The 24,108-nt window shown below is 49.3% G+C and overlaps 1 protein-coding gene across 5 annotated transcripts in view; it reads left to right on the top strand.

Annotated features, from left to right (window-relative positions):
* Positions 1-2,720: 2,720 nt before the first annotated feature.
* The window catches only part of SAMD4A (sterile alpha motif domain containing 4A), a 97,000-nt gene continuing 75,612 nt past the window's right edge, over positions 2,721-24,108 (top strand). For all 5 annotated transcript variants that reach the window (XR_009276598.1, XM_058829667.1, XM_058829665.1 and 2 more), the window contains exons 1-2: positions 2,721-2,875; positions 3,142-3,727. Coding sequence is in view for 4 of the 5 variants with exons in the window: in XM_058829667.1 (XP_058685650.1) it covers positions 3,532-3,727 (196 nt within the window). In the remaining variant the exon portion in view is untranslated. The remainder of the gene's footprint in view (positions 2,876-3,141; positions 3,728-24,108) is intronic.

Raw genomic sequence — 24,108 nt, 5'->3', positions numbered from 1 at the left:
TGCCTCGTGTTTTGCATGGGATGTCTTTGCTCCCAGGACACGTGGTCTGCACTTTGGATTCTCCATCCACAGGGAAGAGAGTTGGCCGTGGGGGTGTTGGTGAGTCTCCCCACTGCAGTCAGGGAAGATTTGCTCCCAGCCAACTTGAGGATCCTTCCATCACACGGATCTGCACGGGCACCCGCCCTACAGAGCTCAGAATGCAGCAAGGAATTTCTTCCACGGGTCACAGATCTGTTTTTTAATTACCATGGAAACCTCCAAACATCAGGCGTGTGCTGTTACGTCAGGGTCTCGCTTCTCCACAGCTGCCTCCTTGGGACACTCTGGGGAACAGGAACTGTGGGGTCCTAAATGGTGGGTGATTATTTTTGGATTAATTACTAAGCATGGTCTTGGTGTCTCTCAGAGCACAGGATAGAAACTGTGGCTTTGGTTCTTTTACTCTTTTCATCCACGGCTTGCTGGTGTGAGGGGACATTTCCCACCGCCCTGCCCATCATCACCGAGGGATGCTTTTGCTGCTTCAGCCCTAAATATCCTTCCCATCTCTGCCGTTCCCACTTTAGACAATCAAAATGCAAAACTTGGGAGGCGTTCTTGGCACAGCCAGCTTGGCAACCCTTAAATTAGCGGGGTGTGAGCGCGCGGCGTTCCCACCCGGAGCTCCTCGTGCTGCTGGAGCCTCGCTCCGCGTTCCCGCGCGAGACGCGCACCCGGCGCGGCAGATGGCTCATCCTCACAGCTCCACGGGCCATCCCAAAGCACACCCCGACAGCGGGAGGGCTGTCAGCACTTAGGTGAGGGGAAAGGGGCTCCTTGGTGGAGCATTTATTGCGATGGAGCCGGAGGATGAGGCAGATGGCTGGGGATTTTTGGCAGGGAACTCGTGTTTGTTTAATTAGTCACCAGACAGACTGAGCTAAAAGCAAACTCCAAGTGTGGTGAGATGGACCATTTGTACTTGATGTCTACCTGATGATCTTCGTCTCGTCATCCTGCAGTGGGATTGATGCTTCAGCACACAGGACCAGGTATTCTCAGTGATTTTAGGGGCCTTTGTTTCCCCACTGCTATTTTTCCCCCCAAAAAGGGCAGATTAAGATATATGTTGCTTTAAAAAGTAATTAAAGAATGAACAAACAGCCCTCAGCAGAGCACACAGCCACTTATAGGGGATGGATTTCTAAAGCAGCTCCAAGAGAGCTGGAGAGGGACTTAGGACAAGGGCCCAGAGTGACAGGACAAGGAGGAATGGTTTCCACTGCCTGAGGGCAGGGTCAGATGGGATATTGGGAAGGAATCCCTCCCTGTGAGGGTGGTGAAACCCTGGCACAGGTTGCCCAGAGAAGCTGTGCCTGCCTGTGTGTCCTGCAAATGTCCAAGGCCAGGTTGGACAGGGCCTTGGAGCAACCTGGGATAATGGAAGGTGTCCCTGCCCATGGCAGGGGTTTGGAATGAGATGAGCTTTAAGATCTGTGATTCTGTCACTCACTGGTGCAGGGGTTCAGCCCCCCCTTTGCCATGATCCCATCGTGTCTCCCTCCCAGAGCATGTCCTGACACCTGGGCACGTCTCCCAACTCTGAGCTTCCCTGTCCTCAAAATAATGAGGGCTGGGAGATGCTGCAAAGGTAGAATTACGGAATCATGGAATTTGTAAGGTTGGAAAAACACTCTAAGATCATGGAGTCCAACCATTCCCCCAGCACTGCCAAGCCCAACACTGACTCATGTCCCCAAGTGCCACATCTACACATCTTTTAAATCCCTCCAGGGATGGGGACTCCACCACTGCCCTGAGCAGAGGTAGCAGTGTCACTTGTTCCTGAGCACGGATCAGATATTTTAGGGAAGGGATTCCTAAAGGGGCTCTGAGAGAGCTGGAGAGATACTTTGGACAACAGCCTGGAGTGACAAGACAAGAAGAAATGGCTTAAAATGGAAAGGTACTCCCACAAATAAAAAACCCACACCTTTATTTTTGTTTTATAAAATGCCTTGATTATGTTCAGTATTTGATGCCTTCTTCCAAACACTTGTCCTTAGGGGTTTTTCTCCCGCATTTCCCTTCCTGTAGATACCTGTATGACTCATCCCTTGCAATGGGATGGAAATAAATGAAAAAATTAAAAACAAGAAAAAGGAAAAAAGAAGGGAAATAAATGATAGATGGGAAAGGGAAATAAAATCTGCACAGGAAATGATAACCCAAACACAAATCCTGTCTCTGCACACTCGGTGCTTGAAGGGGCAAAATCCGTGTATATTTAGCACGTATATCTAAAATGCAAAACTCTGAAAAAAAAAAAAAAGTTTTAAAAATTACCATTTGGGGACGAGGCCACATTTACCAGAGCCCAAAGCGGTGCTTTTTCCTCCCAAAATATCCCCCCTGCCGTTACCCCGCAGCCCACTAGAGGGTGGTTTCCTCCAGCGGGAGCTCCGCAGGCCGCTCGCTGCGCGGGGAGGGGATCCGGAGTGTGTTTTCCAGCATTCCCTGTGCGGGAGGAGCGCCCAAAATTCCCGGGGGGAGTGGCAGAAAGGAGCGGGGGGGGGGGACACAGGGGACACACGGGGGACGCGCGTCCCCCTCGGGCTCCCCCCTCCGGCGCGCGCCTCGGCCCCGCCCACCCTCCGATGACGTCACCCGTATGCAAATGAGCGACATGGGGGAGCGGGGGCCCGGCGCGCGGCCGGCCTCAGTCTCGCGCCGCGGAGCGCGCGCGCGCCCCCCCCCCTCCCCTCTTTCCCTTTTCCCTTTTCCCGCCTCCTTCCCTCATTTCCCCCCCCTTCATCCCATGGACATGGCACGGCCACCTTAAAACGCCGCGCCGCCCCCTCCTCCCCCGATCGCCGGGGCCGGTATGAGTCAGGTGAGTGTGTTTTTATACAGGGTGTGTGTGTGCGGGGGAGAACTTTTGGGGGGGGGGGGGGGGTGGAGAGGGTGTGCTGGGTGCTTTCCCCCCCCCATCCCAAATGGCGGTGCTGGATGCGGGGGGGATCGCCGTGACGGTGTGGGAATGCGCGTTGGATGAGGAGTGGGAGGAAGGCAGCGGGCTGAGTGCGAGCCTTCCTCTCCATCCTCCTCCTCCTCGTCCTCCTGCAGCCCCCCTGACTCCCCCTCCTCTCTCTGTTCCAGGTGTGAAGCCCCCGCCGGGAGGAGGTCGTTCCTCTGCTGGCTGCAGCCCTGACGCTGGGATTTTCCTTTTTTTGGCTTTTTTTTTTTTTTTTTTTTTTTTCGGCCCCACCACCTCCCTCCTTCCCTCCCTCGCTCCCTCCCTCCAGGAATCCAGCGCTGCACCGAAGCCAGAAGAGAGGGAGCAAAACCCAGCCCAGGCCGAGAGCCGCGTCCTGAAACCAAACCCGCCCTTCGCGTCGCAAAGGAGATTTTTTTTTTAAATCATTATTATTATTATTATTTTTATTTTTAATACCCCTGACCCGAGCACGGTGGCGGCAGCGGCGCCGGGGCAGGGAGGCTGTCCCGGTTATTTATTCTCTCCCCGCAGAGCTGTCCCTCCGGCTCACCATGATGTTCCGAGACCAGGTTGGCGTGCTGGCCGGGTGGTTCAAGGGCTGGAACGAGTGCGAGCAGACTGTTGCGCTGCTCTCCCTGCTCAAACGCGTCAGCCGGACCCAGGCTCGCTTCCTCCAGCTCTGCCTCGAGCATTCCCTGGCAGACTGCACCGAGCTCCACATCCTCGAAGGGGAGGCCAACAACCCCGGTGAGTGCTGGCGTTTGTTGCGACCCTTCTCGGGCTCTATTCTCATTAGAGCTCTTCGGCTCTAATGCCGTCGAAATTTAAAAAAAAGAAAAAAATACACCCAAGAAACGGGTGCGGTTTGGGAGCCGGGGGCTCCCCCAGCTCGGTTGCGGGAACGGCTTCTCTGCTCACGTTTATTTTCCAAACGGGGTTTGGCTTATTTCAGTTTGGTTTTTCACAGCAAACTACTCCGCTCCATGGCGTGGTGTAACTACGGTAGCATGAATGATTGGTGGGTTTTTTTTTTTTTCCTTTCCCCCCCGTGCCCCCCTTCCTCCTTCCATGCAGTTTCCTGTGAAATAAGTAAGTCAGGTCACGTAGAGTCTGGATTTTCTAGGCTTCTTTTGGGCAACGTGGCTTGCTTTGCTCTCTGCAACATGCAGAAGGAGCCCATCGCTACCTCAGACGAACTGTTATTGTATAAAGGTCTGGGCAACTGGGTTATCCTATTTTTTTTATTTTTTTTTTTCCTGTTAAATGTGGCAATTCCTATTTCATCATTCAGATCCTGTTTGGACGCATTTTTTTCCTGCGGCTCTGAATACCCCCTTGTGTTTCAGCAGAGCTCTAAGAAAATATGAGTGGACTGTTTCATGTTACTGAGCGTGTGGGGTGCAGGACAGAGAATGTGCGTGGCTACCAAAAAGTGTATTTTTCTTTTATTTATTCGCCATTACAAGTTGCTCAACTCCTCCAAAGTAAATGGGAGTTGGAGCAGGATGGGAACGGCACAAGCGCCGTGCGAATTGCACCGTGTGTTCCCGTATTTATTTATTGGGGGTGTGTTACAGATGTGTGTGTTCCTAACTAGGGATGTACACAGGGATGCAAGTTGCTCAGAGTTGTTGTAACACAGAGGGTCAGTAGGGAAGGCAAAATGTTATTTAGTTGCGCAGTTCTGTTTTTCCAACACCTCTCAAAAAAAAAAAAAAAATAAAAAATATCCCAAACCAAAAAAATCCAGCAACCCATAAAAAGCAAAGCAACCCCCCCATTCCTAAGCACCAAATCCCAGGGGGCTGGAATCTCTTGGATTTTGGGCTGTGCGTGGCAGAGCAGTGCCAGGGAGCGGCCGGCTGCGTTCCGTGATGGGTGGAAATCTTGCGGCCGGATCCCGAACAGAGCCCCCGGTGTGGACGGGGCGGGAGGAATGCAGGGTCCTTCTCCAGCTGTTCCCTATTAGAGCACCGAGCCGGCAGGATTTGGCAGCTGCCTGTGCTGCCATTTGATGACAAGGTCCAGCGCAGCGCCGTGTTTCCACCGAGGACGGATTTAAGTCCTTCTGCAGGAAGCCAAGCCCGGAGCTGCTCCGGCGCAAAGGGATCGGGGCTGGCTGCAGGGGAGCCAGGCTGGAATTGGCCGTTCCCTTATATAGCTCGCAGGAATGAGAGGGAGGAATGCTGCCGAGTGCGTCTGGGCGCAATACTGCTGCTTTTATAAACAGCTGAAAGGATGAACCTCATCCATCCCTTTGGGTGGGGAGGCCCTGGGGGGGGGATGGGAGGGGACACATTCTCCAAACTCGGCTGCTCCTGGATAAATCTGCAGCTTCCTCACAGGTTTGCTGTGATTCCCCCTGCAAGTTGGTGTGAGCAGTATATTTTTAATTTTATTTTTTTTCATCAGCATCTCAGCTTTTCATTCTAGCTGTGGGTTTGGCAGTAGCTGTGTCCTCTTGGCTGGCCAGGGAATTGGAGGGGGGTGATTTTCCTCCAGCCATCAGGAAAGGTGAAGGAAAACGGGGCTCTGGAGTGGTCCTGGGCACAGAGTCACGTAGGGCCACCTGTGTGGTGGCATTTTCTCGATGTAAGCCTGGGTGCAGACCAGGGGTTGGGTCTTCCCATCTCCACTCATGCAAGCAATCCCTGCTTGCCCCTGTAATCCCGTTGACCTTGCTTGGCGCGAGGATTTCTCCTGCGTGCAGAGCTTGGCACCCAGCCTCCTGCCTGGCCCTTGCTGCGTTGGTGGAGCTGCCTGAGCTCTCCCTGGCGTGCCTTCCAAAAACGATCTCTTCCTCCAGGGCATTTGTAACTCCAGTGCCAAAACCTGGATCCGTTGAGTTCCTTTTTCTCACCAAGCGCCCCTCTGTATGGCTTTCCCAGGGGATGGACACATCCTTGCCTCCTGCAGAGCAGGACACGCACTTTTCCAGGCAGTCCTGTTGCAGTGCAGGGAAGGTTCGCTGAGATTTGTAACCAGGCTCAGGCAATAGCTTTTAGCCTCCTGTGTTAGTGCTGCCTTCCTAAAGCCACCTGTATTCCTGAAATCACTCCTGTTCCACGCCTGTTTGGCAGTCTGGCACTTGTCACTTGCCTGGCAATGGAATCACACCAAGTCCTGAACAGCAACGTCGTCATCAAACCTTGCGTTACTCTTTGAATCCTGGTGTTTGCATTACTAATTTGGGCTCGATTCCTTCCTGGGCTGGGGCCTGAAGTGGCTCCTGGTACATTTTCCTGGTGTTTGCTGACTTGGAAGTAGTGGCTCCCTGCTTGTAGGAGCCCTGCTGGTATCTCTGGTGGGGGCTGTAAGGCAGGGGATGTTCCCTTTCCATGAAATCTGCTGTCTGGGAAGGGGTGTCACCAGCTGAATGTAACATGCTGGGCTAATGTACTGGAGCAGGTGTTGGAATTACACTGGGTCCTCATGAGAATTGTGTTATTTTGTACATGCAGGACCTGTTGCTTGCCCCAACCCTGTGGAGAGGTGGGCAAACTGGAATGTTGCCCCTAGATGATGGTTCTTAGGAGGAGGTGGCAGCCCTGCTGTGGTCCATGGTGGATAGGCACCATCCTTGGAAATACCACTACCACCAGAGATCAGGAGGGGTCCTAAAGGGACACCAGAGCTCAGAGATCCTCTCTAACTGGTGGTGCTGGGCTCAGAGGCTTTCAGGTGTGTAGACCAGGCTGAAAACCCATTTCAGCAAAGGTGTCCAGGTTGTTTCTTGCTGGGTAGACTCAAGGTGAGAGGTCTGATGAATGGCAGACGTGGTTGGAAAACTCAAGGAAGAAAACTCTTTTAAACTAGTTAATTGCCACAGAGTAGCAAGTGTATTTAGTTCAAAGGAGTTCTATCTTGGTTTTTTTCCAAGTGTGAGAGTATTTTCATAATGACAGCCAAGCTGTCCTCATCAGTGCTACAAACCCAGCGTGGCTCTGCTGTGTACAGCTGTGTATGACCCTCAGAAACCCTCCTGATTCCATGGTTCTTTGGATCCCTGCCTGAGCCTGGAGGGGTGGATGTAACCTGTTGCCAACCTCAGATGTCCTGCAGGATGCTGCACTGGTGTCTGGAAGTGCAGGGAGGTGTGGGGGCTGCTGAGGTGGCTGCAGGACCACCTGAAATCCATTGCTTGGTTATAAAGGGAAAATAGGAATGGGAAGTAAACATGGAAAGACACCTATACATTCTTCATTATGTGAAACATGCAGTTTGGGACTGTCCTGCACAGTGGCTTCACTGAGCTTTAATGGTTTAAACTGGTGAAGGGTTTGGGTTAATTCAATTTGAGTGTGAATGGCTTGGTCTGCTGAGAAGAAGGAGAATATGGAAACTATATTATCCATGCACAGAAATAGAAGTTTCAGGTATTACATAGCACTATTTAAAAGCCTGCTATAACTTCCTTCCTTCCTTCCAGCCTGGCCTTGCTGGGCAGCTTCAGTCCCAGCTGCTCGGAGCCGTCAGGACACGGCGACCTCCTCTGAGCTACCAGTAAAGGTCAGGCAGGAGTGGGGTGAGCCTTGTGGTGGGAATGGGACCTGTGCTGCTCCTGGGGCACCCAGGGGTGCTGGGCATGGCTGCTCTGAGGGCTGCACACCCAGTGAGGAGAGGTGGGGGCTGTATCCATGAACTATGGTCCGTAGGCTTTGGGCAATGAGCACAGAATATGTTTCTGCTTTCATCTACTCCAGCATCCCTCTGCGGTTTTTTCCCAAAGCAGTCCCACATCCCATCCCACCAGCCCTAGCTTCCTCATTCCTGCAAGGTTGACAGAAGTGCCCAAAGACTCCTGTAGGTCCTCCAGGTGTCCAAACACCCACGTGCACTGATGGAAGCAGTGACAGCTTTAAGCTCATAAAGGACAGAAAGCTTTCTCTGGCCTGTGCACAGGACATTAACTGCTCCATATGGTAGGGCCAAAATCTTTATTTCATTTCAGCAGGCTGTCAGGTATCACAAGGGGAGCATCAGGATGGCCTAGATTCCTCATCCTGGGAAGGACTGGCCAGAGGAAGAGACAAGGGTTGCAGGGAGCCGTAATGTCTTTTAATAGAGCAAGTGATGCAGCTGGAAAAAATGGCCAGGCATGAAGGTGCACCAGCTCAAAGGAGGGCTTATGGGGTGTTTTTTTCCCAACTGTACCAGCTGGTCTATTAAAAGGCATTACATATTCTTGCAGACCTTGCTGCTTATATCCTTAGCTCCCTGTGGCTCCAGCCCTGCATCTATTGCTGCCACCCCAGCCACAGACAGTCTCCCAGCCCATCAGGAAGCTGTTACCCCTGCACTGTGCAAATTTTGTAGTTCATTCCCAGTGACCCCCACTGATGGCAAATCATCCCAGTGCCAAATTTGAAGGTGTTTCTCACTTTTAAATTTTTTTTTTCTTGGCTTACAGTTGCATTGCAATGCCGAGCTCTGGTTTAAATGTCCTTGGTCTGTGTGAGAGCATGGCTGGGCTGTCACACAGTGGGACTGGAGGAGGCCAAGAGGCATCCCAGGAGGAAGATGGGGTCAGGGGCTTAGCCTGTGCATATTGGAAGTGATAGAGAATTCTAAGTGCAGGGCACTTAGACATCATCATTGTGTGGTCATTCCACACACTTGTCTCTGCCTGGAGAGGGATGTGAGCAGCCCTGCCAGCTCTGCTCATTAAAAATTACGAGCTGGGACTCCTAAATGGAGAGATCACAGAATCACAGAAGGGTTGGAAGGGACCTGAAAGATCACCTTGTTCAAACCCCTCAGACAGGGACAGCTTCCACCAGGAGCACCAGGCTGCAGAGTTCCATCCAACCTGGCCTTGAACACTTCCAGGGATGGGACAGTCCCAGCTTTTCTGTGTGACCTGGGCAAACCTCAGATCTGCTGAGCTGTTGGACACTTGCTTTTAACCTGCTGGTACTTGACCTGCTGCCACACATCTTTCCCAGGTTTTGTTTGCAAACTTCAGGGCTAAAAGCTATCAGTGCTGGGATTTTTGTAAAATACCAAGGGGAGGGGTACAGAAGTACAGAGTGATGTTAGCCAGGGGCTTTGAGCCAGGCTACACACCCAGTGTTCTCTTGTGATTCAAAGCTATTTTTATTTTTAGGGATGCTTTCCAGAGTGCCTGTGAGAAGCACTGCAGGCTGGAGGAAGGTCTGTGGTGTGGCATTATTCTGCTGTCCCACTCACCCCAGTGCTGGGACCTACAGGAGACTCTTCTGGGCTTGCATTTTACTCTTCTGTATTTTCTCTTATTTGCTTAAAAACTCCTTCCCTTCTTGTTCCTGGCATGTGTCCCTCACTAGGAGTAAGGAGATACTCCTGTGCTTGCTCCCAAAATTTTGGCAGCAAAATGAATGACATGGTCTCCTCCATTGGCAGGGCTAATGAAGGCCAGGTCTTTTTGGATGAGGGGTGGCAGAGCTTGCCAGGGTAGTAATTTTTAGGTAGCAATGCTTAAAATGGGAAGGAAAAAGTTAACTCATGGTAACAGCCCATTTTGCTGCCTGGGGCATGGTGAGGTGCAAGAGGGTTGCTCATAGGTGGGCTGCTTTCTCCCAGAGACCTTTCCATACTTTGCAGTGTCCTTCTAACCATTTTCTCAGGTGGTTCATGGCTCTGATGCCAGAGTTAATTTCCCCACTGACTTCACCTGGGAAAAATCCCAGTGTTGAAGTGAAGGATGTGAAAGATGCAAGGAAGCATTTAATGCATCATCACAGACCTGAGCTGGAATTCTCTGCCTGGACCAGCTTGTTCCTTGATTCCTTCTGTGCAGGTATCTTGTATTTGTGCTTGGGAAAGCAGCAGAGCTGAAGTCCTCTCCCACCAGAGTGGGTGCAGGGAGGGTGTTGGTGAACGAGAGGAAGCACATAGAGCATCACTGTCAGGATATAGATTGATGGGAGAGGTCGAGGACAGCTTTAGATCAAGAGCTGAATAGGAACCAGCTGTAGAGCCATCAATTAAAATAATCTAGTTTGTGAATACACTTATCTGCAAATGAGATTAAATGGATGAGTGGGGAAAGCGCTCTGCTCGTAGCTTGGGCTGTTGCCGGTGGATGATCCTCTGCACAGTTGCATCCTTTGGTGTGTTAGACCTCAAAATCTGAGCAAAGCTGCATGCCCATTTCACTAATTATATATTTGCAATTAGGCCAGTTGCTTTTAAAGTAGTTGATGCTCCAGTCAGCTGAGTTTTCCCACAGAGTTTCCCTGAAGCAGTTGAAGGTTGTGGATCACGATGCAAATTCCCATCTCTCTACAATTTCTCAAGCTTTGCCATTCCTTTTTCTCATTTTCCATGAAAAGAAACAAACCACCTTGGTTTCATTTGTGGCCCACGAAAGCCACTTCTTACTGAGCTGGGAGTTATGTTTGCAATCAGCATAACTGAAATAGTAATTAGTGTGAACACTGGCTTTATTTTAGGATGCATCCGTCAGTGCTTTAGTGCTCCAGCGTCGAGCTGGTGTCTTGTGTTACCAGAGATAACTGCTGGGAGAAAGGGCACCCCTGGCACTGCCACTGCACCCCAGCCCCAGGGCTGGATTCCTCAGAGAGGGGAGAAGCTGCTGCCCTGCAGTGCTGTGTTTTGGGGCTCCCACCTGATCGCCCCCTTTCCTCCTCACTTCTGCCAGCTGAGGGCAGGAGCCCACACAAAGGCCAAGTCGTTGTGTGTGAAGCCCTTTTTGTCTGCAGGGTGGTGGGATGAGCCCTCACCTGAATTGTGTGTTTGTGCAAATCTACCTCTGCGTGTGCATGTGCCCTTTGTATTTCCTATTTTTACCGAATAAACAAGAGCATTACTATTTTACTAACTCTTGGTTACGTAAGAGCTGCTGAGGGACCTAAAAGAGTCTGATGCAAGGGATCTCCAAGCTTGCGTGTTCATCCCTTTTCCCTTAAAAAATGGTGTGTTTATCTTTCCAGTGCTTTGGTCCTAAGAAGAGACACAGAGATTTGCAGAGGTCATCACCGAGTGCAAATTTGGCAATGGCAAACAGCCAAGCCGGTGGCTTTCCATCTTGGCCCAGTAATTACAAATAAAGTTGAGGTTGGAGTGAGCAGATCCGTTCCTGACTTCCTTTTCCACAGCAGATGCGTTAAGTGGAAGGGCAGGATCTCATCAAAACAAGGCTGGGATTCTCTGTTGGAGAAGGTGTTGCTGGCTGTTCTTTGGAAGGGGTTTTGTGGGCAGGGGGAATTGTGTTTCTGGATTACAAGCTGGATTTTCTCTGATGGAGCAGACCATGGGATCTCATCCATAGCATCACAGCCCTGCAAATTGACTTGCTCTGCTTCTAGGTACTGAGCAGAAAATGAGCCTGGGCAGGGTGAGTGGGCCAGCTCCAGAGACAGAAACCCAGTTTTTGTACCTGGCAGGAGCTGGCTGTGTGAGGCAGGTGCATGGGCTTCTCCTGGCTCTCCATGCAGGAGACAAACACATCTGGCTAAAGCAAGAGGAGCTGTAAGTGAAGGATTTACCAGCACAGGCTCACCCCGTTCACAGTGTGGGGTTTTATTGATGTATTCACATGCAGTGACTCCGTGGCAGGGCTGCATCAAGGGTTCTGGTGAAGCTGTCTGAATTTCAGCCTGGTTTCTCTGATGGGCTCTGTGCAGGTGTGTGCTGCAGCACCTCAGCTCAGGCTTCCTGGGCTCAGCACTCCTGTCTGGAGCTGCTGATGGTGCCTGTGGATTTCTGCTCTCAGAGTTGAACCCAGGGTAAACCACATATTTCTCTACCATTAACCCTGGCTACTGCCTTTGGCAGACTTCTCAGGGCATTTGCAGTGCTTGAGCTGCTGTGCAAACACTTTCTTGTATTCTGTCAGAATAATCCACAGGGCAGAGAAAAGTGCTAACACAAATTCAGGGTCATTTTATGTTGTGGACAAGGGACTGTCCAAAATGGAAAACGCAGATGATACTGATGGCTCTTGCACCAAGGGCTGAGCCAGCTCCTGCCACAACCCCTGTAAGCCTTCCCTGTTACTTTCAGGAGCTGGATGCAGCCCAGCTTGTTGAGCTATCATGCCTGGAAGGTGTTATTTTACTTAAAATAATGTTAATATTGTGACTGTGGTCTGCAGGACTCAGCAGCTCTGCTCCACTCTTTGCTCTCAAGCAAGGCTGTCCTGCTTTAGAAGCATGGGGTGCTTCAAAAAGCTTCTCTTCTGTTACTGATCCTCACAAATAATTAATTCCAGACTGCCTTTTTTTTTAATGCAACTTGTTTCAGGCAAGCTACAAACCTGCCTTTCTTTTAACCAGTTAATTCTCCTGCTCCTTGACTGTGCTGTTGCCTGGTGGGGAATAGGCACGTGTTGTGTTTGGAGTTTTAATTGTTGTTATAAGAAGAAATTGAGTGGGTGGATAAATCAGGGTTTAACCAGGTTTAGCCAGAAGCATCTTAAAACCCACTTTCCACAGCACTGCATCTTTTTTTTTTTCTTTTTTCTGTATTTTTAACCCTGAACATCACAGATCAGTCGTTCTCGTCATTGGGTTTTTCATGTTGTCCCCTTTTCTCTGTCTCCCATCAGCACTGGGAATTGAAGAAGGAAGAAATTGGCAAGAGAAATGTGGAGGGAAAAATCCACAAGTTTTGTTGTGGAGAAACTTGGCTGATCTGACATTTACAAGCAGAACATGGTGTTTCTGCAGCAGCTGCAGCCTATGTCCATGCATTTTCCTGCTTGTCAGCTTTCCTGTTGGGATATTCCTCTTGTTTCTCATGCAGCAAACATCAATATGATTTTTCTACCTTTTTTCTGACTGTTCCCCTGTGTGCTCAAATTGCCACAGGGTCAGCGTGGTTCTGGGTAGAGTTTTTTTAAATCTTACAGTTGCAAAGAAGTGGATTATTAAAAAAAAATACAAAGTCCCCTGGCTGTTTCCCTCCAGATAATGCAAACATAGATGAAATGTTGAGTTATAACTACCTGAGTGACCTTTTAAGATAAGAATTGTTATTGACTGGTGGTATTATGTTAAACTGATAAGAATTCTTTTTAGAAGAGGAGGAAAAAAAAGCCCAACAAACCCTTCAGTAACCATAACAACTTACTCTGCAGCGCAGGGACAGCACACAGCTCCTTCCTGACACTGCTGCTGGGGGCTTGAGGGTGGCACCACAGGGATCCCATCCAGCAGCCCCTCCGGGAAACCTCCCCAGAGCTCCAGGTTGTGCTGTGAGGGATGCCCGAGGTCACTCCTGCTGCTGTCAGCTCTCTAATTTTCCTCATCTGTAGGGAATTTTAGCTGGAGAGTTGTGCTGAGGCTCAGTCTGGTGCTGGGGTTTGGCTGCAGTGGGAGGGAGGGAGGGGTGGATGCAAGGGTGCTGGGAGCAGGAGGGATCACAGACTTCCAGGGTGATTTGGGCTGGAAGGGAACATAAAGTTCACCTTGTTCCACCCCTGCCATGGCAGGGACTCCTTCCACTATCCCAGGCTGCTCCAAGCCCTGTCCAAGCTGGCCTTGGACACTTCCAGGGATCCACAGGCAGCCACAGCTTCTCTGGGCAACCTGTGCCAGGGCTTCACAACCCTCCCAGCCAGGAATTCCTTCCCAATATCCCATCTATCCCCCTCTGGCAGTGGGAAGCCATTCCCCCTTGTCCTGTCACTTCATCCCTTGTCCAAAGTGCCTCTCCAGCTCTCTCAGAGCTCCTGTAGGCACTGGAAGTGTCTCTGAGGTTTCCCTGGAGCCTTCTCCTCTCCAGGCTGAACAGGGATGCTTTTGGAGGTCAAAGGACTCCTCCTTTCAATGGTTCTTGCTTAAGAAATGAGGAATGAGGCAAGGAAATCCCTTCTTTACAGTGATTGTGCTGGCAGGCTCAGGGCAGCCCCTGGAGCCCAGTTGGGAACTGGATCCAAACTCTGTCCTGGCAGCGGTGCCAGCTCTTGTTTCAGGTCATTGCAGTAGATGAGGAGTGTGATGGGCACACATGGGTACTAAAGCCTTCCTTGGCCCAGCTGAGTCCTGTGGGCTGTGTTTGCATGTGCTGCTCCTGGGAATTCTGTCAATTTAAAGCAGAATTCACACTTTGGTCATCTTCTGTTATCAGGGGTTGTCACTGAGACTGTTAGAGCTAAAGAAAATCTGCCAAGAACAACTGGGTTTTTTTATCACCTTCTGCCTCCCCATCCCCTTGCACTTGCATTACCTGAGTGCCGTGGGTTCCCAATTTTCATGGAAAATGAGCTCAGAGCTCACAGGTGGCGATGAGCCTAAAGGTGAACAAACAACAAACAGCATCTTGGAAAGTACAGAGACCCTAAAAAGAGAGAGGATAAGCCTGATAAAATACTCCAAATATTTTAGAATTAGGGATGAGGGGAAAACAATGCATTTGAATCCATAGCAGAAGAGGCAAAGGTGTGCAACTTTGTGTGTCTGCTCAGGAAATCAATTACTTCAACCTGCTGGGTTAGGAGTCATGGCAGCAGCAGGGAAGCTGTGTAAAGGTGTCTGCTTAGCCCCTGCTTGCCAACCTCTCCTCACATTCTTCTGGAGCAGCCAGTTGGATGCTGAGTGCTTTTTGTAGCCGATGTCAAATCTCGGTCAGCCGGAGAGCCTTTATAAATAAAGGTGTCTGCTGGTATTCAGGCATACGTGGATAATAGCTGCTGTAATTCAGCTGTCCAGCCTGGCTTCCCAGCTTTTATAAATGACTGATCAGAGATTCCACTGAGAATGAGGATTTAAAGGGATGGAGCTGCTGGAAGTGGTCTCTGTGCTGGTAAGTTTAGAGAGTCTCTACCCTGGGGACAGGTGGCCGGTGTTGCCCTTCCTCCACTGATGTCCCAGGTTTGTATTTCACACAAGGCAAATGTTGTATTAATAAAACTTGAATTGTGATTAGATGGCAGGGCTCTCCAGTCAGTTTTTGCAGGCTGCACTGAAATCTTTGAGTTTGTCATCTTTTACTTTTTTTTTTTTTTCTTTTATTTATGGGAGCGGGTAAACACTCGGAGATCTCTCTGGACAAGCCACAGCAGCTGGAGGATACTGGTTTCTCTATGGAGTGGAGGAATTTCATCAGAGGAGCTATTGTTCCTCTGTGTTCTCAGCATTTTGGCAACTGTTCTTTAGATTAACCCTACAGAAAGGGGAGGGTGCTCTTTGCTGGGTCTGAAATAATGGCAAAAATGTGGGCAGATGCTTTTGCATTGTTAGAAATCGATCCTGGTTGGTAGTGGGGGAAGCATGGTGTGGGATTAGGGAATGAAGAAGCCCAAATTCTTTAAATCCCTCCTGAAGCCAAGCTGGATGTCAGCATTGATGTTCAGCTGGTTTCTGTTTTTAAAGAGGAAATAGTTGGTGTCTTCTCCCCCTGCCCTGAGCAGTCAGTGATAGCTGGGGGTCCATCCCACTCCCTACTGAGCTACTGCAGAACCCTCCCTGACTGGAGGATCCACTTCCCTGGGCTGAGTTGGGTTTGCCTGGCAAAGTTTTGGTAGCAGGGTGGTTTCTGTGAGAAGATACCTGAAGGGGCAGCCACAGCTTCTCTGGGAAACCTGTGCCTCACTATCCTCACAGCCAGGAATTTATTCCCAGTATCCCATCTAACCTGCTGGCAGCAAAGAACCCACTAAATGAGTTAAGGGAGCACCTTGAGACAGCCAGACCAGTGTAAATTTGGAGGGATGAGCAATTGGGATGGGGCTTGGAGCAACCTGGGGTAGTGGAAGGTGTCCTTGCCCATGGCATGGGCTGGATCTGGATGGTCTTTAAGGTCCCTTCTAACCCAAACCATGCTGTGATTGCTCATCCAAAAGCTGGTGTGGTCCCTTGCAGGGGACCTAGAGGAGAAACAAGCCCATGACTCGTGATCAAGGGGTGATGAAGCTCCTCACTCACCCTGCAGCAGCTTCTCCCTCTGCCAGTGCCTGCAGGGCTGATTCAGCCCCCAGCTCTGTTAGTTGCCAGGTCTGCAAAACATAACCAGATTCAGGGTTTTTTTAATCTTATGTGCCTATTTTGATTCCGTTTACCCATACAATTACACTAATTTGCTTTATTACATGCAAAAAGATTAAAAATACATCTGGCAGAGAGGATTAAAAGCTGGTAATCTGGCTGCTAAGAAGCACACGATGCTTTAGGATTTCCTTTCGAGGTGTGTGGAGCTCTGGAACAAGAGCAAAATGTGATCCTTTGTAGTTGGAGTTTTCATAGGGAGAGCTCATTAAAGCCAGTGTGATTGTTTGAGTGAACGAGAAATGAATGAATTTAAAGTATAAGACTAAATCCTACCACATTAAAGCAGTAGCTGTGATTTAAGAGCTCGTTTTTGGTTTGAGTTTGTGTTTTTTGTGTGTGTAAACCTGGAGCAATAGAGTTGTTTTACCTTTTAAGGGATTTAACAAGTCTCTCTAATTTTCTTTTAATGTTGCAGGGCTTAAAAATAATGCAAGGTCAGGCTGAGCGTAACTAATTCCAGTGTGAAAGCAGAGGAAAGCCTGTTTCTCCACAGACTTACAATTAGTGCAGCAATCCTTCTCAGTACAGCCTTTGAGAGGGATGTAGCAGGAAAAGAGACTGCTGGAATCTTGATAAATAAAAATATGTTCTTGGGTATTTGGTTTTTTTTTTTCCTTCTTTTGCCCAAGGAGAAGGGGGAGCCCTATTAAAAGCTGAGGTTTAATTTAGTTTTGCTTGCTTTCACATATGCCCCAAGAGGGTTTGTGGCAGGTCAAGGTGTGGTGAAGGTGCCCTTGGATCTTTTGGGGGCTGGCAAACCCCTGTGGGGGTTTTGAGTCCTTTTCACTTGGTTTGTCCATGGCAGGGTCCCAAGGATGCAGAGAGCTTTTCTCCCAGGATCTGAGTTGCTCTGTGTGAGCTCTGCTGCTCTGTCCCCGTTTGGTGCTGGGATTTTGGGGGGGGAATCCCTTTAGTGCTTCACAAAAATCTTTTTGTTGCACTACGAAGGTGTACTGTGGTGTTTTTAAACATGACATCACCTTGATGCCAAAAAAACCCAAACTTGGCTATTTTCACACAGCTCTGGGTGTGCTGCCTGTTCCAGCCTCCCGTGTAACAAGAAGCCCAAAGCATTATCCTGCTTTTCCTGCAGCAGGCCCACAGCACTGGTGTGACAAAAGCAGCTGGCTTTGGTCGGGCCACCCTTGGGGATGCCACAGCAGGTCCTGGCAGCTGTGCTGCTGTGACAAGAGCAAAGAGGTGTCACCGTGTCACCTCAGCGCTGCAGGGGATGCCCTGGGCCCTCCACTGCCATCACTGGAGAGCTCTTCCCCTCCTTGTCCCTCACCACACGTGTTCATTTTGCTTTCCAAGTCTGGATTGCTGCCACAACCCGTGTGTGTGTCCCTTCTTTCCGCACATTGTGGTCTCCTGCTGCAGGAGGTGGCTGGGAGCCTGGTGACGCTGTGAGGATGCCTGGGGGAAGGGGAGTTCCCATGTCCTTGCTCCTATTTCCCTTCCCTTGGCCACAGAGTGTGTTTTCATGGTGTCTGAGGTTGCTGGTGGTGACAGTGAGTGTTTCATGCCGTGTGCCCCGGGGGGGACACTGAGGTCCCATGTCCTGCCAGTCTTTTGGCTCTCAGGGAGTCCTGGGGTTGCCCCATCACTGCCAGGGATGAAGGTGCTGGTCCCTGGGCTGCTCTGACTCTTCCCTGCGTGGGATGCAGCCGGCAGCCTCCCATCCCCTCGGTGCCAGCTGGAGCCCTGCCCACGGCACCAGCCCTCCCTGGGCATCACCTTCCTGCTGGCAGAGCCGCAGCCAAATAAAAAACATTTTCCTCTCTCCATCTCCTACCTGCTGCAGGACTGCCTGGCCCTGGGGAGAGAGATGGGGCTGTGGATGTCCCTCCAGAGCCAGGATTTGGGCTGTTTTCCTCTCTCTCAAAATGTTTACACCCCCTGGTTTGCAAACATTGCTTCACTCCATTGAGGTTTGGGGTTTTTTTTAACTCCTTATGTGCCCGTGGCTGATAAATTTTGGCCTGTTATAGTAGAAATCCCAACATGTGCTGCTGCTTTTTTTTTGTTGTTGTTGTTTTTCCCCCAGCACAATCCATATGTTGCAGCTTTCAGGAGAGAGGAAAGCAGCATTAACTTTTCACGTCTAGCATTGCTAATTTAAGGGGTGAGAAATTGGCCTGGGTCTGTTTTTTAAAGAACTGAGCATACACTGATAGCACCAGTGTTGGTACTGAATAACTCGATAAGCTGAAGAATGCAGCAATATCTAAAATTAAATCTGTTCTTAATTGCTGGGTTATAAATGGCAGCATTTTCTCCAAATGGAATTAATTCATTATTTTTCATTTGCCAACACAAGTCTCGGCAGCACAAACCCAACATTTTGCATTAATACAATAATAAGGCACTTCCAAAAGGTGTGTTTGGCATTTGTAACACACAGTACAATCTAACAAACCATAAACTATGTCAAAATACTCCTAAAGTGGTAATTAAAACTTTTTTTTAAAAAATGTAGAATAGATGAATACATTCCAAATTGTGACTTTTCAATGAAGCTCTTTCATAAAAAACATTGTTTCTTGCCAAAACAAATTCAAAGGCATTTTTGTAATTTCTGCTGGGGAAAGGAGGAGTGTTTATCCAGCCTTTCATGTTGGCTGGGCTTTTTGACTTTTATTTAAAACTTAAAGAAAAAAAAAAAGGCAGTGTAAAAAAAGAAGTATTTTTGTCTGAATGTGCATTAAAAAGTCTCACTCCCGTCCTCTCTGGAGCCATGTGCAATGAGGGCTGGGACAAGATGTGCCTTGGGGTGCAAGGCTGTCTTTAGCATCCCATCTGAAATTCAGTGGTGATGGGATCCCATAGCACGTTGTGTTTGGGGCAGACACGGATCCCAAAGCGGTTCCTGGGGCTGGGGATCCCCTGCCATCCTGCCTTTGGAGGAGAGAACCCCCCACAGGTGCTCGGGATGGGAATGGGGCCCCTCCTCTTGCTTTGCAGAGCATCATCTGCAGCCCCAGGCATCCGACCAGTGCACAAAGCAAAACTGCTTGAGGTATTTATAACTTTTCCTCATGTTTTTTTTTAATCATTTCAATTTTGGATGTGTTTTTGACAGCTTTTACCTGCTGAGTCACCATTTGTCCTCATGCACAGGAGCTTCTCCTGACGTGCTGAATCCCCGGGCAAGCTTGAGCAACCATCTTTTAAAAATAAATCCTGTCGAGGAAGTGGGCTTTTTTCCCCCTCTTTTTTTCCCCCTCATATCACTGACTATTTTTTCCACTGTGTGTTTGCTATATTACACGAGGTGGGTGTTTTATAGATGCCTTCACGTTGCTAAGGATGGCTTTACCATTTATCACATCCCGCTGCCACCACGTATCCTATGGAGGAACTGTGTGCTGCAAGCAGATAACAGTGCAACTTCTGGAGATAACTCTATCTGATTCTGCACTGAGCCCTCTGCTTCTCCTGAGATGCATCTTTTTGATGGTGAACCACAACTTGAGCACAGAGTGATTCTTGTAGCTTGGCTTTATAGCTGCAAATCCTTGCTTGCTCTGCAGCATGTTGCTGTTACCTCTGGTGGATGGGAAGGGACAGTCGGTCTTTCCAAGGGTAATCCCAATATCCAGGTTAGTTTTCTTTCCCATTTGCCAGGTTCAGATGGCAGGTGTGTTTATAGCTGGTTTTGCAGTGTTGCTGTATGCTTGATCTGCATCCCTTGCTTGCAGACAGCCAGACTGCAGCAGCCACCTCTCCAGGAATCACTTGGAAAGACTTTGGATGTGTGCAACAACACTCATTTAGGGTATTGAAGCATCTCCCTTCTGCTCCCTTCTGCCCCAAAAATGCATCTCATATTTGCTTTGCTTTATTATCTCTAATTTTGTGCATTGGGTGGTAAATGACAAGAACATTGTTAGCTCCTTCCTGTTTCTGTATCCTCAAACTCCTCCAGCGTTGATGCTGCAGATGGAGAATTACAGGGATGGTTGGCTTGGGAGGGACCTGAAAAATCATCTCATTCCTACCCCTTGCCAAGGGCAGGGACACCTTCCACTATCCCAGATTGCTCCCAGTGTGGCCTGGAGCATGGGGCAGCCACAGCTTCTCTGAGCACCCTGTGCCAGGGCCCCACCACCCTCACAGGGAAGAATTTCTTCCTGATGCTTCATGGTGTGCATGGCTGTTCTGCCTGGGTGGTGTATTCCTTATTTTGTGGGTCTTCCCACCTTCCTTCTTTCTGGGGAATTCACTGCAGAAATGAAGTGCTCAGTCTATTTATAAATTTCAGTCTCTGTATTAATCCATCTGTATATTTATTAACCCTCTGGGTGGTTGCATTTCACTGTAATACAGCTGCTAGTGGGATGTTAATCTTAGTGAAAGTCTATTTTAGCTTTCTCCTGATACTGCAGCCTGCTGTCATCCTGTGGGGAAAAATCTTCCCCTAGGAAGGAGGAAGGGAGACTATTTAAGGAGGAGCAATTTGTGAGGGAACAGCTGGAGCTGAAACCGAAGCCAGGTTTGGGAGGAGGAGACTGGGAAGGAGCTATTTCAGGGGATGGTTTGTCTGGCCACGTTGGTCTTGGGCATGGAGGTGTCCACCCACTCCTTTGTGTTGGATCAGCACTAGTTTTGGACAAGCTGTTTAATCTGTGGCCCATTTCTTCCATAATTAAACTTCAGCCATAATTAAACTTGGTCAGCCAGCAAATCCTTGACCTCACATTCAGCAGGGCGTCCCAGGTTCCTGTGGAACCCATCCCTGGAGTTTTTCAACATCCCTGGAGGTGTTCACCATGCTTGGAAGTGTTCAAGTGTTCACTGATATCACAGTGGAGAAGGTGGTGACAGTCAAAGGTGGGGCTCAGAGGTCCTTTCCAAGCATTCTGTGATTCTGGGAGTGGGGTTTACATGTGAATCCCATGGGATATGTTTGCCTCTTGTCCTTCCCCCTGTAGCTTGTCAAGAGGACACAGAAGATGTCACACTTGTGCTGCTGTTAAATCTGAATGACTAATTCAATAATGAGTAGCTATCAGTTTATTGCTTTCATATTAAGGAGAAATCCTGTGCTTTTAAAGCCTTTTTATAAGGATTGGATTGTGAGGTAATTTCTAATCTTGCACGACTAACGGGTGCTTAAACATAAGGCTTCCTTTTATCATTGCAGTCTCTTTTGTTAGAGCAATCATCAGCATATGGTTTTGGAGGATTTAACATCTCAGACACATGGTGACACTCTCTTAGTCCTCTCTGCACATACAAGTCTAAAAATGGCCTTTTTTTTTTTTTTGTTAAAGTCTCCAGGATGCTTGTGAGTACTTGGAGCTAGCAAAGAAAACAAAAGGCCCACCAACACTGACAGGTTTTGCAAAAGAAGGTTTCTAAAAATATAACTTATTGAGGAGAACACGTGTGTCTGGGCTATAATATAGAACTTGTTGACATGTTTTGCTCAATTTGCTCAGGGTTTTTTTATTTTAGCCGTTGGAAAAAAGCTTGTAAAAGTGGGGAATGTGTACAGTGGTTTTCCCTCCTTTCTTAGCCCTGCTGCTTCTCGTTGTGTTCTCCTGAGGATGTCTTGTGGGTGGGTCCCAAATCATCTTCTTGGCATCTTGGGGAATCCTTTTGCATCCAGCCTGGGCACAGCTTCCTTCTTCCATCCTACATCTCTCTGCTTGTTCAGGATGGAGATTTTGTAGCTGTGGATTTTCCTTTCCTCCCCATCAGCCTACACAGGGACTAGAGGGCAAGTGGCTTGCTGTGTCCTGCATGCCAGGGAGGGAGCAGGGATGCTGCAGCCCCTCTTCTCTCAGGCTTTAGGTGCTTTTGGCAGGGTGGAAACACTGAAATCACATTAGGGATTTGTTTAGGGAAGTGAGGGCTGTGGTGGTATGGGCCATGCATCCTCACTACTGAGTAGAAAGGGTTTGTGGTTTTAGGAAAAACCTTCAGGGCTGTGGGATGGAAGTGGACAGTTGGGTTTGGAGCTGCTGAAATTCTCCCCCTATGTTCAAAGGATTTTTGTTTCCCCTTAACTATAAATAGAGGATGAATTGAGCTGAGCAATATTCCAACTGTTTTTGAAAAAAAACCTTTTTTACAGTTCCTGTTCATCCTTCCTCCCCAGTGTCCCTGTGTCTGGTGATATCTGGTAATGAGGAGGAAAAAGGAGAGGAAATCCTCCTTAGGGCTAAAGGACAGTGTTGTGTCCCTCATGCCAGAGCCAGGCAGTGGAGCATGGCAAGGGCTTGCTTGGGATTCACTGTGGCCATGTGTTTTCAGCTCTGGGCATTTCCCCATCAAAGTAGAAGCCACAGAAATATTTTATTGTGTTGCCATGAGAGAGAGGAAACATTTTCTGTCTGAACTAACAGCTGGAGCTCAAATTTGGAGCAACCTGGTGTAGAGAAAGGTGTCCCCTGCCCAAGGCAGGGGAATTGGAGCGAGATGGGTTTTATGGTCTGTCCCAACTCAAACCATTCTGGGATTTTTGGGTTAATTTTTCTTTTTTTCCAGTGCACCACCAGCTCTGTGCATTTATTTATTTCTTCTAGCACACATTGGTTCACATGCAAGCCAAGATTCCTGTGGAAGGTTCCCCACTGAGATCCTGAGAGGACCAGGGTGCATCAGCCTAGGTCAAGAGATTCCCAGGTGCCCCCCACCTCTCCCTCCTTTTACACAGGAGAGGGATCCCCTCTGGCTCTGACCTGGAGTCCTTTAGAGCATCAGCTGGGGTGACCTTGTGCAGCCAGGGGGGATGGTTGAATTCCAGCTTCCATCTCTGGAAGTATTCCAAGGATGTGGAGATGTGGCATGTGAGAACACAGTTTAGTGGTGGCCGTGCCAGTGTAAGGTCTCAAATCCTTTTCCAACCTAAACTGTTGCACAGTTGCAGTCTGGAAGTGGGATGGATGGATGGATGGATGGATGGATGGATGGATGGATGGATGGATGGATGGATGGATGGATGGATGGATGGATGGATGGATGGGAATTCCGGGTGTGTTAGGTGAGAAGGTGCCTGCCCACCCAGGCTTGCTGTGAGATGGCTCCAAGGGGACTCCTTTCTGGCTGTGGGATTCCTCATGTCCCAGACTAGGAGCTGATGTCCCTAACCCAGACCTCTTAGAGCTGCTGCCGTGTTGTTTTTGGCAGGCAAATGGGAATGTGGGCACTGTCTGGTGGTGCCAGAGCTGCTCCCCACATCCAGGGCTGCGAGAGAAGCTGAAGAGAAGAGTGGGGATGTGTTCCCTTCCTCCTCTGGCACGCACATATCCCAGATACATCAGATATCCCAGAGGCTTGGCTGTAGTTTCAAAGCTGCTCTCTAGCTGTTTTAAATTGAGGAGCTGGCTCCTGCAGGCACAGGGTCAGTGGCTGTGCCGTGGGGCAGGAATGGGACAGGGCATCTGCAGTGAAGGGAGCGGCTCCTCCTGCTCCTCCTCCCACCGGATCTGCTGCCCTGTGCATTTCCACCTCACCTGTGATATCCCTGCTCCAGAGTCAAGTCATCAGGAATTGCAGGACCTGGGGGGAGATATTGTGACTCTGAGGGAAGAGAAAAAGTGAGAGTAAACTCTTGCAAGGTTTCAAGATCTGTGACCCACATCCCTGCATCCCAGATATCTGACCTTGTCCTGTACTTACATTCAGGTGGTAAAATCTGATCTTCTGGGCTCAAAAAATCACATTGGCATGGGTTTGGATAGCACACAGCTCCTGCCTGAAGAGGCACAGGTTGAAGTCAGAGCATTGCCATCTGACCTGATGCTTGACCTTTTGTGTGCTCTGCAGGTCTGGGGGAGAGAAATTAAAAAATACATCAGGTCTGTGCTGAAGGCAATCCCGGTGGGATGGTTTCATCTTTAGCCCAGGTTTGTTTCTTGGTCCTCTCCTCCCTCTGTAAGAGGGACTGGGAAGGTGAATGGATTCACACAGGTCTTTGGATGGGAAATGCTGCAGTAAGCACAAAGTGTGATGTGGGCACGCAGTGCTCGTGTGGTCCCTCTTAAGCTGCAGGTAGAAATGTGCTGATGCCTTTCAGTGTGGCTTTAAAGGACACCTGTGCAGCTGGAAGTGTAAATGTAGGAAGAATGTTCAGTCTCCAGCTTTCAGAGCAAAGCCTTGTCATTCCCATCCTCCTGTATCAGAGTC

This window comes from Poecile atricapillus, chromosome 1, assembly GCF_030490865.1.
Source record: "Poecile atricapillus isolate bPoeAtr1 chromosome 1, bPoeAtr1.hap1, whole genome shotgun sequence".
NCBI lineage: Eukaryota > Metazoa > Chordata > Aves > Passeriformes > Paridae > Poecile > Poecile atricapillus.
This window is presented reverse-complemented; position numbering and strand designations above follow the sequence as displayed.